The sequence below is a fragment of the Babylonia areolata genome, chromosome 4 (assembly GCF_041734735.1).
Source record: "Babylonia areolata isolate BAREFJ2019XMU chromosome 4, ASM4173473v1, whole genome shotgun sequence".
Lineage (NCBI taxonomy): Eukaryota > Metazoa > Mollusca > Gastropoda > Neogastropoda > Buccinidae > Babylonia > Babylonia areolata.
In genome coordinates this window covers 510,144-522,847 of record NC_134879.1, presented here as the reverse complement: position 1 = coordinate 522,847, position 12,704 = coordinate 510,144, and the positions used below count along the sequence as shown (strand labels likewise).

Genomic DNA, 12,704 nt, shown 5'->3' with positions numbered 1-12,704 from the left:
TTCGACAGTGTGGGATTCGGCGAGTGACAGTATTATAAAACTTCTATTGAGTCTGCATAGAAGAGCTGTAAAATTGATTCTTTTAAAATCTTCATCATTGACTGTATCTGATTATAAAGCTCTCGATATCCTCCCACTGAAAACAAAACTTCTATTTAAGAAAGGTCTATTTATGTTCAAAATCATGTCTGGATTTGCTCCCCCCTCACTGAAGAATAAATTTGTAACCAACACTCATCGTCATGTTCATATAGTTATGGTACCACTTCCAAGGATCGATCTTTTTAAATCTAGTCTGTCTTATTCAGGGGGCTGTTTATGGAATGAATTATTATCCTGCCTCAATGTAAACACTGTAAAAAGCATCCCTAACGTTAAAAACATATATCGTGCACATTTATTGAAAAACATGTGATTATGTGACACATATCAATTATAAACAAAAAATCATGTATAGATTGTCAATATATATACGCCTCTCTCCTCCCCTGTCAGTCTCTATGTCTCTCCACTGTCACTGTCACTATATCTGTCTGTTGTCAGCCTCCCCTGCCTTCTTTACTCTTCCTCTTGTCCATTCTTCCTTCCGCTCTCCACCACGCCCCTACCCTATTGTCCTCGTTGTTATTCATCTATCGCGATATTGTATTGTACATACGTTCTATGTTTATGTTTGCACATGCTTATGCAATTTTGACGTTGATGTTGTGAATTGACTCTCGCTTTTTTTCTTTTTTTTTTTTTTTACTTTGTTGCTTTTTTTCCAATTATTATTTATGCCTAGAGGGCTGGATGTAAAAAAGTACTTTGTGCTTACTCCTTTACCCTCGTAAAATAAAATTTCGTTCGTTCGTTCGTTCTCTCTCTCTCTCTCTCTCTCTCTCTATATATATATATATATATATATATATATATATTATGTCTGTCGCTCTGTCTTTTTGTCAGTCTGTCTCTGTCTTTCTCTGTCTCTGTCTTTCTCTGTGTCTCTTCAGTCCACCCCCTACCCACCCCCACCCCCCTCTCTCTGTCTGTCTTTCTGTTTCAAGCAACGATCGTTCTAAAACTTCCTGTCCGGGGTATATGAAAAACAAGCTTTCCAAATTATATCTTAACCTCGGAAAATAGAAGAAAAAAAAAAGAAGTATCAATCAATTCGCTCGTTCGTTCATTCATTCATTCTCTCTCTCTCTCTCTCTCTCTCTCTCTCTCTCTCTGTGTCTCTCTCTGTGCGCGTGTGGGGGGGGAGGGGGGGAGCGGGGAGGGGGGGGGGTGTTTGTGTGTTTGTCTGTCTGTCTGTCTCTTGTTTGATCGTGGTCATATAGCAGCCAAGTGGAGAAGAGAGAACACACACACACACACACACACACACACACACACACACACACACACACACCCCTCCAGCCCAATTGATCCATCCATCCCTGTGCTCTTCACGCCTGACAACACTTCCTCTTTCTGTCTCCAGCTGACTGCCTCCATCTCCTGCTCCTTCTCCTTCTCCTTCCTTCTCCTCCTCCCCCCTTATCTCCTCCTCACTCCCCTCCTCTTCTTCCCCTGACTCCCTCTTCATCTTCCTCCCGCTATCCTCCTCCTCCTCTCTCCCTCATCCTCCTCGCTTCCCTCATCCCCCTCACCTCTCTCCCTCCTCATCCTCCTCATCTCTCTTCCTCCTCATCCTTCTTCTTCTTCTTCTTCCTCCTCCTCCTCCTCACCTCTCTTCCTCCTCATCCTCCTCATCTCTCTTCTTCCTCATCCTCCTCACCTCTCTTCCTCATCCTCCTCACCTCTCTTCTTCCTCATCCTCCTCACCTCTCTTCTTCCTCATCCTCCTCACCTCTCTTCCTCCTCATCCTTCTTCTTCTTCTTCTTCCTCCTCCTCCTCCTCACCTCTCTTCCTCCTCATCCTCTTCATCTCTCTTCTTCCTCATCCTCACCTCTCTTCCTCATCCTCCTCACCTCTCTTCTTCCTCATCCTCTTCTTCCTCATCCTTCCTCATCATCATCCTCACCTCTCTTCTTCCTCATCCTCCTCACCTATCTTCTTCATCATCCTCATTTCTCTTCTCCTCACCTCTCTTCCTCCTCATCCTCCTCACCTCTCTTCTTCCTCATCCTCCTCATCTCTCTTCCTCCTCCTCCTCACCTCTCTTCCTCCTCACCTCTCTTCCTCCTCATCCTCCTCACCTCTCTTCTTCCTCATCCTCCTCACCTCTCTTCCTCCTCATCCTCCTCACCTCTCTTCCTCATCCTCCTCACCTCCCTTCTTCATCATCCTCCTCACCTCTCTTCCTCCTCATCCTCCTCACCTCTCTTCTTCCTCATCCTCCTCACCTCTCCTCCTCATCATCCTCACCTCTCTTCCTCTCTTTCCTTTCTTCTTCTTCAAGACTTATATGGCTTCTTTGCGGTCGGCGGGGCTCTAGACAACATGATTTCATATCCTCCTGCTGTTGTTGTGGGGGTTGTTGTTGTTGTTCTTCGTCTTCGTCGTTGTCGTTTGCGTTGTCTTCGTAATTCGTTATTGTCATCGTGGTCACCATAAAATTCATCGTCACCATCACCACCGTCTGTTTTGATAAGGACTTAGAGTTGGGTGAAGAGAATAGGGGGAGAAAGATATGAGAGAGAGAGAGAGAGAGAGAGAGAGAGAGAGAGAGAGAGAGAGAGAAGAGAGAGAAAGAGAGAGAGGGAGAGACTCAAGACTCAAGACTCAAATCGTTTAATGACTTGAGCAAAATGCTCATATCACCAAATGGAAAACACGCTTCCTCCCTTCTCTCCCTCCCACCTACACATCCACGCTTTTCACAACATTCTTCTGCTCTTCAAAGGGAATACAAAACAAGATCTATCGGTGTGTGAACGCAGTGGTCTACTGCTGAGGTTCGTATTTATTTAACTTGAGGCCACCGACCCGATTTCATAGTCAGAGACAGACAGACAGACAGACATAGTGGCAATATAAATCGAATGGCATTTATACATGCTAAGAGTTGATTTTTGAGATGAAACCGTAGTATGTGAAATCAGTTTCCCTGAGTCTCTTTTCGCAGCCTTAAACTATGGTAAATAGATTTTGCAAAGCTGTTCAGATGTTTAGCATCATACACACACACACACACACACACACACACACACACACACACACACACACACACACACCAAAACAACAACAAAAAAACAAGTCAAGTGCATATGCTTTAGTAACCTGACACTTGAGCATATAATTTTTCACTGTAGCTTGATGAAGCCTTTTGTACACGAAAGTGTGTCTTCACAAGTGACTGAGAACGTTGATGTTTTTGACTTTTTGCATTCATTATCAGTTGTTTCGTTTGTCAGTTTAACGACTTTACGAAGTCCTTTTAGTAATTTCCTGTAACTGTATTTAGAGGGGTTTTTTTTTCTTCCAAATTTCGCCCACATTTTTACCCTCATTTGCCCATTTTCCCCCAACCCTCCATTCAACCACATCTCCCACCCCTTCTAACCGATAATACTCAGATGTATTCATAAATACTTTAACAAAATGTCTTCAATCACCGATATGTGTGACGGGACATTAAACAAACATTCCTCCACACAAAAACAAAACAAAACAAAACAAACAAAAAAAGACGCCATGGTGTGTACTTAAAGTTTCTCCTCATTTTCTTTTGTAAAACATTTCTGTCTTAAATCATCGCTTGCTGTACACGACAGAAAATGCGTTTCATTTTGAAGTAACATTTACACATCTACCCCGGAGGCAGAGGAAAAGCGTGATTTATGCATTTTTATATCAGATATGTCAAGCCTGAATCGAATAAAGGTGTCCCGAAGTTCTATATTCTTAATACAATCGGAGTATTTTTCGCGTTCCTTGATTCTTTCATTCCACCCGTGTAACCAACAGTCAGATATACGTTCTTTATATTCACGTGACAATCAGTTAATTTCTTGTACCCCTTAATTTAGCCAGACAAACCCAAATCCAGAAATTGTTAAATGTCTCTGGACATCTGTGACCCAGCATTCTTTACCATTTTCATGAATATTAAGAAGCATGTTGTATGATTTCCTAGGAGTCTACTATTTTCCATTCTGATAAGACGTAGCCAATATCGAATAGCATTTACTTTTGCATCTATCCATAGTAGTTTCCTGCCCGTTTCACCATATACCATGTCGTTTGGCGTTTTTGGAGATGCATTAAGAAGGGTTTTTTTTAATAAAAATAAGTGTGCCTTTTCGATGCGTATGTCGTTTAGCAATCCCCAAACCTCTGACCCGTAAAAAAGCATGGATGAGGGAGAGAGGGAGGGAGGGAGGGAGAGAGAAACAGAGAGAAACAAAGAGAGAAACAGACTGAGAGAGCGAGAGAGAGAAAGAGCGAGACAGAGACAGAAACAGAGAGACAGAGATAGATAGAGAGAACGAGAGAGAGAAAGAGCGAGACAGGGACAGAAACAGAGAGACAGGGATAGACAGATAGAGAGAGCGAGAGAGAGACAGATAGAGAGAGCGAGAGAGAGAGAGAGAGAGAGAGAGAGAAAGAGCGAGAGAGACAGAAACAGAGAGACACAGATAGATAGAGAGAGCGAATGAGAGAGAGAGAGAGCGAGAGAGAGAGAGAGATAGAGAGAGAGAGAGTTTTTTGTTATGTCGAAAAGAGGGATACATAGCACGGAGAAGAAACAGCAACCCTGATAGGCTTACAGAGCGAGATGGAAATGACATGCGACATGAGAAGATGATAGATGTGTGTTTATCATCTTCTTTTGTTCTGTCGAAACAGTCTGGTTCTATGCTCTCACATGTCCTATATTGTCATCAGAGTTTGCTGTTATGGGTTCAAGCGGTATGTTCTGTTGCGAAGATTTATCACATACAAATCGTTGTATTACTTTTTTCTTTGCTACTTCGTCTGATGTTGTATGTGCAGCTTACCGTTCACTTCATCAAAATTGCATAAGCATTGTTTGCTGTGTGCATGTGTGCCTTTGCAGATTGGAAGATGAAAATAATTAACACCAAAAACATCTTACTTCTGATCAATCATATCAGTCATACAAATGAATTTAATGAATCAACCGTTCATCCATCAAACAAAGCAAAGCATTTGACTGTCAGCCCATGATGTCAAACATGCAAACAGATCGATATGTCAAACAACAAAACATTCGATCTGATCAACAACAGTAATCAATCACAATCAACCATCACCCAAATCTATCAGCTGATACCGTTGATCGGTCAACAGAAATATTTGGTATGCCAGCAGACCAGTTTGTCTGATCAATGCCTAATGTCTCCTGTGACAGACAACAAGTCGACATTCACACGCTATCTTGTATTTGCTATGTTCTTATGTTGTCGGTCAGTTTGTGGGGGTGTGTGATTACGTTTGTGCTCGATTCTTTGGAGCTCCTACAGACTATGGTGCGACATCAACGCACGTATGTATAATTGCTGGACTAGTAACTCAAATGGATGTGTTTGATTGGGTAGAAGGCTTCTGACGATTTGTGGCCGAACAAACCCATCATAACCCTACGATTCATGCTTCTGTCTCCACCACACGTAAGAAAAAGTTGACAGGAACTCAGAACTCAAAACTCAAAAATGTTTGATTGTAGAAGGCCTTCTGACCCATTACAATGTTGAGCACACACACACACCCCATCCCACACCCCCACACACCCTCCCACATCTCTCTCTCTCTCTCTCCCCCCTCCCCCCCAACACACACACACACACACTTGCGCGCGCGCAGACTCCATTTTGTAAAACCGGACATGCAAGCACATGAATCGAAAAATCAAAAAGGTAAATGCCTTCCATCGTGAGCAAGTCCGCTTAAACATGTACGTTCGTTGTTTTAAATGTATAACATAACAGAACTCAGGTTGTGCCCGTTATCATAATAAAGCAGCGCTTTGTGTTTTGAAGTCCTCTTGGTTCCCTGTTTCTGGAAACATGTCTCTCACACTGATTTCATTTCTTATGTTTTGAGTTATCCATGGTTTCTTTGGATAATTTCTTACGCGTTTTGATTTAAATGGTGCATGTTTACCATAAACATTTAAAAATCTGTGATAGCAGACTGCAAATGCTTCATCGGGGTTAGTGAACTGATATACAAGTGAGAGATAGGAATTAATTAAATCAGACAGATATAGATCTTTATCTAAAAGTGAAAAACTTTTATAATTAGTAACTTTACGGTAGTTTCGGGGTACTTAATGATTCATCAGTTTGTGTCCAAACATTATTAAGTTTCATTAAATCAATATTAAAGTCACTCATTAAGATAACTTCATCAGATGCTAACAAAACATCACCCATCATTTCTGTAAATCTATCTGTCCAATCTTCACGTTCAGCGGAGAGAGAGAGAGAGAGAGAGAGAGGAGGGAGGGATGCAGAGAGAGAGAAGAAAGCAAATCTACTGTGGTGTGTTGCAGGACAAGAAATACTTGGTCAGCGTTCTAATCCCCATCGGTGTGGGTTTTGCCGGAGCCATGATGATCATCGTCATGGCCTATGCCTCGAGGGCCTGGCGGAAGCGGAAAGAGCGATTAGCGCATGCGCAAGGGCTTCCGGGATCTTTTCTTGAGGTGAGCAAACCCCACGTCGCCCTTTTGCCGAAACGTTCCTAATGAAGTTGGCGAGGATAAAGTGGATGAGTTCAGGAAAGGGGACAAAGAGGGAGAGAGAGAGGGAGGGAGGGGGGGGGGTCTGAGAATTAAGTGGTGTGTGTGTGTGTATGTGTGTGTGTGTGTGTGTGTGTGTGTGTGTGTGTGTGTGTTTGCGTGTGCGTTCGTGGGTTCGTTTGTGTCTATGTGTTTGATCATGTGTGATTGTGTGTGTGTGTGTGTGATTGTGTGATGGTGTTAGTGAGTGAGTGAGTGAGTGAATGTGTGTATATATATATATATATATATATATATATATATATAAATTATATATATATGTATATGTATATGTGTATATATATATATATATATATATATATATATATATATACATATGTGTGTGTGTGTGTGTGTGTGTGTGTGACTTTATAATAGCAGCTGACCTGGTATGGGGCTGTGGCAGGATTGTCCCTTCTTTCAGTCAGGGAAAGACTCACGTGTGGTATAGAACACTGGCCACAACTATCAGTTCAGCAGCAAAACAAAACAACCTGAAGGTGGAAGCATTATGGGAGAGGGGTGGGTGGTTGAGGGAGGGGGGAGGGGATGGTGTGTGTGTGTGGGGGGGGGGTGGCTAGTGGGGGGAGATAAATTGTTACAGCAGCAGATTAATCATTGTGACAGAACGATTGCCGGGCTCGATCGACGTGTAAACAGTGAGACAATGTAACTACCCTGTCAACTGGGAAATGTCACCATCGTTATGGCAACGACTGAAATGAATGTGGGGGGAAAACAAATGCCAGGAGGATAACGTCTCATCAAGGACACGACACGAACGCCGTGACAACAGATTAACTCTCTCCATACGAACGGCGAAAGAGACGACGTTAACAGCGTTTCACCTCAATTACCACAATCAAAATATTGCAAGTGGAAGGCTCTTATACTGAAGAGGTGAATGTTGACAAAGACTACCACTGGACATCCGAGGGGTCTGTGTAGAGGAGAAGAGAGGACTGGCCGTACTGAGTGAGTTAACAGGATTGAATAGCGAGACACACAACGACTGCCATTGCTAGAGAGTAATAGGGAAAAAATAAGAACAAAACATGCATGTCCTAAAAATCATGGAGGACACCGCCTTTCTACGGAAATAAAATAATCTGTCTGTGGTTCCAATGAACTTAATGCTGAAACCAAAAAATCATAACAATACCAAGATCTTTACAAATCGTTATTGCGAGTCAGTCAAGCGGACAGCTAGATTGTAACTGCAATGGAATAATCAACCATGACTTCACAATTTTTTTGATAATGGATTATCAAGAAACCACCCTGATTGGAACGGGGATGGAAGACGCTGTATCTGCAATGGTAATGAAATGACGTCATTGAGGAGACGTCTACAAGGGTATGAAATGACGTCATTGAGGAGACGTCTACAATGGTATGAAATGACGTCATTGAGGAGACCCCACACACACACAATTGCAATGGAACTGGCTGGGTTAAAAAAAAAAAAAAAAAAAAAAAGGAATCGCTATGACAGCGAATCGCGATGCATTTTAGAACAATGTCGATTTTTTTCTTCTGATTGTGTCGCGAATCAGAGAACAATCTATATCAACGAACATTTCAGAACTCTCTTTTGTATGCATACGCAAGCTCTCCAAGACACTTTGAGAAACAGACCCCATTGTCGGAAAAGTGGTTAAATGTGTCGATAACACGTGTTTACCATTGGTTCAATAATTGATCAAAACAAAAGTGTTGTTCTAGTAATGATATGCTGAGAAAATTTTCAGAAAAACAAGAAAAACGCGCCAATGATTTTAATTTGCTTATATTTCAAAAAAAGTAATTGAAAATAAGTGCATAAAAGTATATATCAAATGAAAGGAAAATGAACCAATATTTTGTTTTTGATACTCACATGTTCAAATAATGAGTCAATCTGACAGAAAAATTCCATAAAATGCATTAATAAAAAAAAAATTGGGACTGTCGTTCCACCATGTAGGTGCTACAGTATCAACCAGGTTAGCAACCTGTCTTTCTTGTGACTGTTGTGATCAACCACACACACTGTCAAGGCTGAGCAACAGTGTCCAGGTGCATAAGACACCAAAACAGTCCACACAAAGAATGAAAAGGGTGTACTCACCCAGGATCTATCGCCAGTAAAAACGCTGTGTGTGGTACTTGCAGAAACAGTCTTCAAGACACAGTGCTGGTTTGCTGGGGCAGTCTGGGCAGTAGAACCCCACATCCTTTCTTTGTCCTTTCTTCCAGCAGACTCTGCACCTCCTTTGTGGCCAGGCCTTCTATGGGGTAGGTGGGATGAAGTGTCGTCCACACAAGACAAACAGCGTGGTCATCTTTAGCAGTGTCTTGGTCACCAAAAATCATGGCACTAATTACATCCTTCTGAAGTCCAGGAGTGTACTGCTGTTGCCTGCTTTTTTGTAGAGGATGTGTGCATTCAGCATGGCAATTTGTAGAAAATGCACACACAGCTATTTATACCACTTCAGGGTTTTCCTTGTGACATCGTAGGGCTGCAGCTGTTGGTCATGATGGTCCATGGCACCCATGTTTTTGTTGTAATCCAGAATTGCTGGAGGCTTGTTTACTGCCCTTTGGTCTTGCTGCTGCTGGTCTTCAGCTGTAGGTTTGTGGCAAGTTGTCAACTCCAGATGGTCCAGGACGAACATCATGATCATCACCATGCTGCATACCTGAAACACATTGCATAAAAGACTAAGTTTGTTGGGTTTTGGGTTTGTTTTTTGTTTTTTACATATAAAAAGATCATGAAATGGTACCATTTTATTTCTGATTGTTTTCAGAAGCTGAAATACAAACACACACATACCTACCCCACCCCCCACCCCACACCCCCAAAACACACACACACTGAAACTGGTTCATGGCATGCCACACCCCCTTCATTCTCTCTTTCTCATACAAAACAAAATGACAACACACACACACACACATACATACTTCTACAAGTGTTGAATTTACAAAGTAATTTAGGCATACAGTTCTGTATATCATTCTCTGATTTCAGTTTTATAAACATCATCCCCCCTCTCTCTCTCTCTCTCTCTCTCTCTCACTCACACACACACACACACACAAAACAACAACAACAACAAACCAATACACACTCGGGAACGAACACACAGAAAGCTGCAGGCGAGCGACACACGCTGTCATCAACAATGAGCCAGCCAACAAGCCACGCCCCCCTGGGCTGTGATGGTCACACACAGTACCCACGTGACTGACTGACTCTCTCACACACACACTGATCAGTGACTGACGAAGCCACTTACCACAGCTAACACATTCAAAACACACACAATGCAGTCATATTCATTGTTACAACAAACAGAAAGCAAATAATAAACTGACAAACCTCGTAAACACACACCTGCATCTTGAATCAGCTGAGCTTGTCTGTCTTCAGTTTTGTCAAGCAACTCCACCTCCACCCCCCTCCACTGTCAAAATCAGCGTCTTCGGCATCAACTTCACGCAGTTCTGTCTCATTCAGTCCACAATCTTCATCTCTACTGTTTGCATCGCGAAAGAATTCTTTCAATACAAGTGCAAGTGTTGGAGTTTGTCTGCGTTCAGCCATGGCTTTGCAGACACAACTCGAGCTTCGTACAAACTTGCAAAACTTTCGCCATAAATATGACAATCCAATGAATAATTTTAGCTTATGGAACTCAGGAGATAAAGAGCTCTCAGGGGAGCTAATTTAATGGTTAGCAGACTGTATTTTCTGAATTGCGGGACTCGAAACATAGAACGTTGTAACATGACGTACGGCGCACGTCAATACAGCATTGGTGAGCGACATTTCATGACGTAATGATACTACTACTACTACTGTTGCTACTATTACTACTACTGCGCCTGCTGCTGCTGCTGCTTCAGCTACTACTATTGCTGATACTACTACTACTACTTCTACTACTACTACTACTCATGAATAACCATGAGAAGAAGAAGAAGGGGAAGAAGAAGGAGGAGGAGAATAATAATAATTTCAGTTGTTTCTACCCTGGCTATGCGCGCATGTGTGTGTGTGTGTGTGTGTGCGTGTGTGTGTGTGTGTGTGTGTGTGTGTGTGTGTGTGTGCGTGTGTGTGTGTGTGCAGGCAGCAACTTCGAAGAACGACGACACAGCGCCCTTGCACGAGTCCTCTGATGATGAGTTCTGACTCACCGGCTCCAGGGACGAGCACAACTCACCGCCCGCCAGGGAGCAGATCCTCCTCCTACACTCCCCCAGCGGCCTCCACGAGCTGCCCGCAATGAGCGACGCTGAGCACGAGTTCCACGTGCTCAGTGCTGAGTCAGTGACAGCAACTGGAAAAAGATGAACACCAGCCACACTTGTCCCAGACCCGATGGGAGGACCTGCTGAGGAGGGGTAATGACGAGGAGGAGGGGGAGGAGAAGGAGGAGGAGGAGGGGGAGGACGAAGGGGACGAGGGGAATGGTGTGGACGAAGAGGAAGGCTGTGGTGATACCCAGCAGCTGGTATCGTCGTCCGGGGAAAGTTCGGGGGGTGATGTGGAGGTGCGCGTGTTGACAGAGTATTCCAGACTTTTGCCTAAAGGACACACAGAGTCTTCATTTTCTTCCTTCGCTACTATCTAGAATCATTGTCTGCGTGGTTCGTTCACTGTTTTCTTCTTGTCGTCTTTGTGACCTGGTCGTCGTCATTCTCGTTGTTTCATTTTCATCGCTGCTGTGAATATTTTCGGCGATATAAAAGACTTTTGATTTTGTTGAGCAACTCCGCTCGACGAATGGAAGGGGTTTGTCCATCTGTAATATAGAGCGCGCATTAATAGTATTACAGGATTACCTATACGTACGTACAAAGAGAGAGAGAGAAGGAGAGAGAGAGAGAACGTCAGCATATAAGAAACCTAACCATAGATTTGTTTAAGAATGCATCTGTGGAGGAATTGGCAATGGAGAAAGTCACAACAGACAAATTATCTTTCAAGCGGAAATTATACAAATTATCCAGTGGATAAACTACCGAGGCAACCATGTATTTGTTCTGTATTGTCCATGTATTCTGTGTGGCTTATTCAGGATTAAAGAGGCTATGCCAGTCTTGAATTAAAGCTAATTTGTGTTTGCACATTTCTTCTGTCTTTGCTGCTGTGTGCACATGTCAAATGATTGGTGTAAGGACAGGACCGGCGCTTCCTTTTTGAGGAAGTGTCTGGGTTTGTTCCAATGTACCTTTTATTTACCTGTGTGCTAGCTGAATCGGTAGCGTAAGCATCACTGACTTGAAGTTGTGTACCTTGTGTAATGGAGAGAGTTGCCACTCTTTACTATTTGTTTATCTGTCAAGTGTTTCAGATCCGGTTGTGCTTCATTCATCACCATTCATTGGCTCCATGCCTTTTACGTTTTAATCCTCTTTTTTTTTTTCTTTTTTTCTTTTTTTTAAAGCTCATTTTGTTTATGCTAGGAGCGGAGAGCGGCTGAGGGGAAACATTACTGCTGCCGTTCTATCATTGGCATCATTGTGATTGTTGTGTCGTTATTGTATTGTTACAAGGCAATACCTACATTGTTACTTTATTCATCACTCAGAGAAGACGTTGCTGTTGTTGTTGTTGTTTTTTGTTGTTTTTTTGTTCTTGTTTTTCTGTATGACTTTTTTGTTTGTTTTGTTTTTGTTGTGTGTGTGTGTGTGTGTGTGCGCGTTTGTTTTTTGTTGTTAGTTTTTTTTGTTTTTGTTTTCGTTCGCACGATCACTTAAGTCGTGTTTTCTAAGTGAAAATGGACTTTAAAAAAGCAAGAGACAGCAGTTAGTATTCGTTCAGGGGATATCAGCACGCTTAATGAATTTTCGGAAAGCGTCGAAGAATTGACATTATTGAAATTAATATACTAAAATAAGAATGACGGATATAACAATTATTTGGACATCAATTAAACAGATGCACAATATTTCATTATTAGTATTATTATTACTATTCTCATTATTATCATTACTGTTGTTTTTGTTGTTATGTTATTATTTTGTTGATGGACA

The 12,704-nt window shown here is 42.3% G+C and overlaps 1 protein-coding gene across 1 annotated transcript in view; it reads left to right on the top strand.

Moving 5' to 3' along the window:
- LOC143281509 (uncharacterized) overlaps nt 1-11,029 on the top strand; it is a 287,528-nt gene extending 276,499 nt beyond the window's left edge. The window contains exons 4-5 of the mRNA XM_076586721.1: nt 6,447-6,599; nt 10,795-11,029. Of these exons, the coding sequence (XP_076442836.1) occupies nt 6,447-6,599; nt 10,795-10,857 (216 nt within the window). The 3' untranslated portion in view covers nt 10,858-11,029. The remainder of the gene's footprint in view (nt 1-6,446; nt 6,600-10,794) is intronic.
- The last annotated feature ends 1,675 nt before the right edge of the window (nt 11,030-12,704 follow it).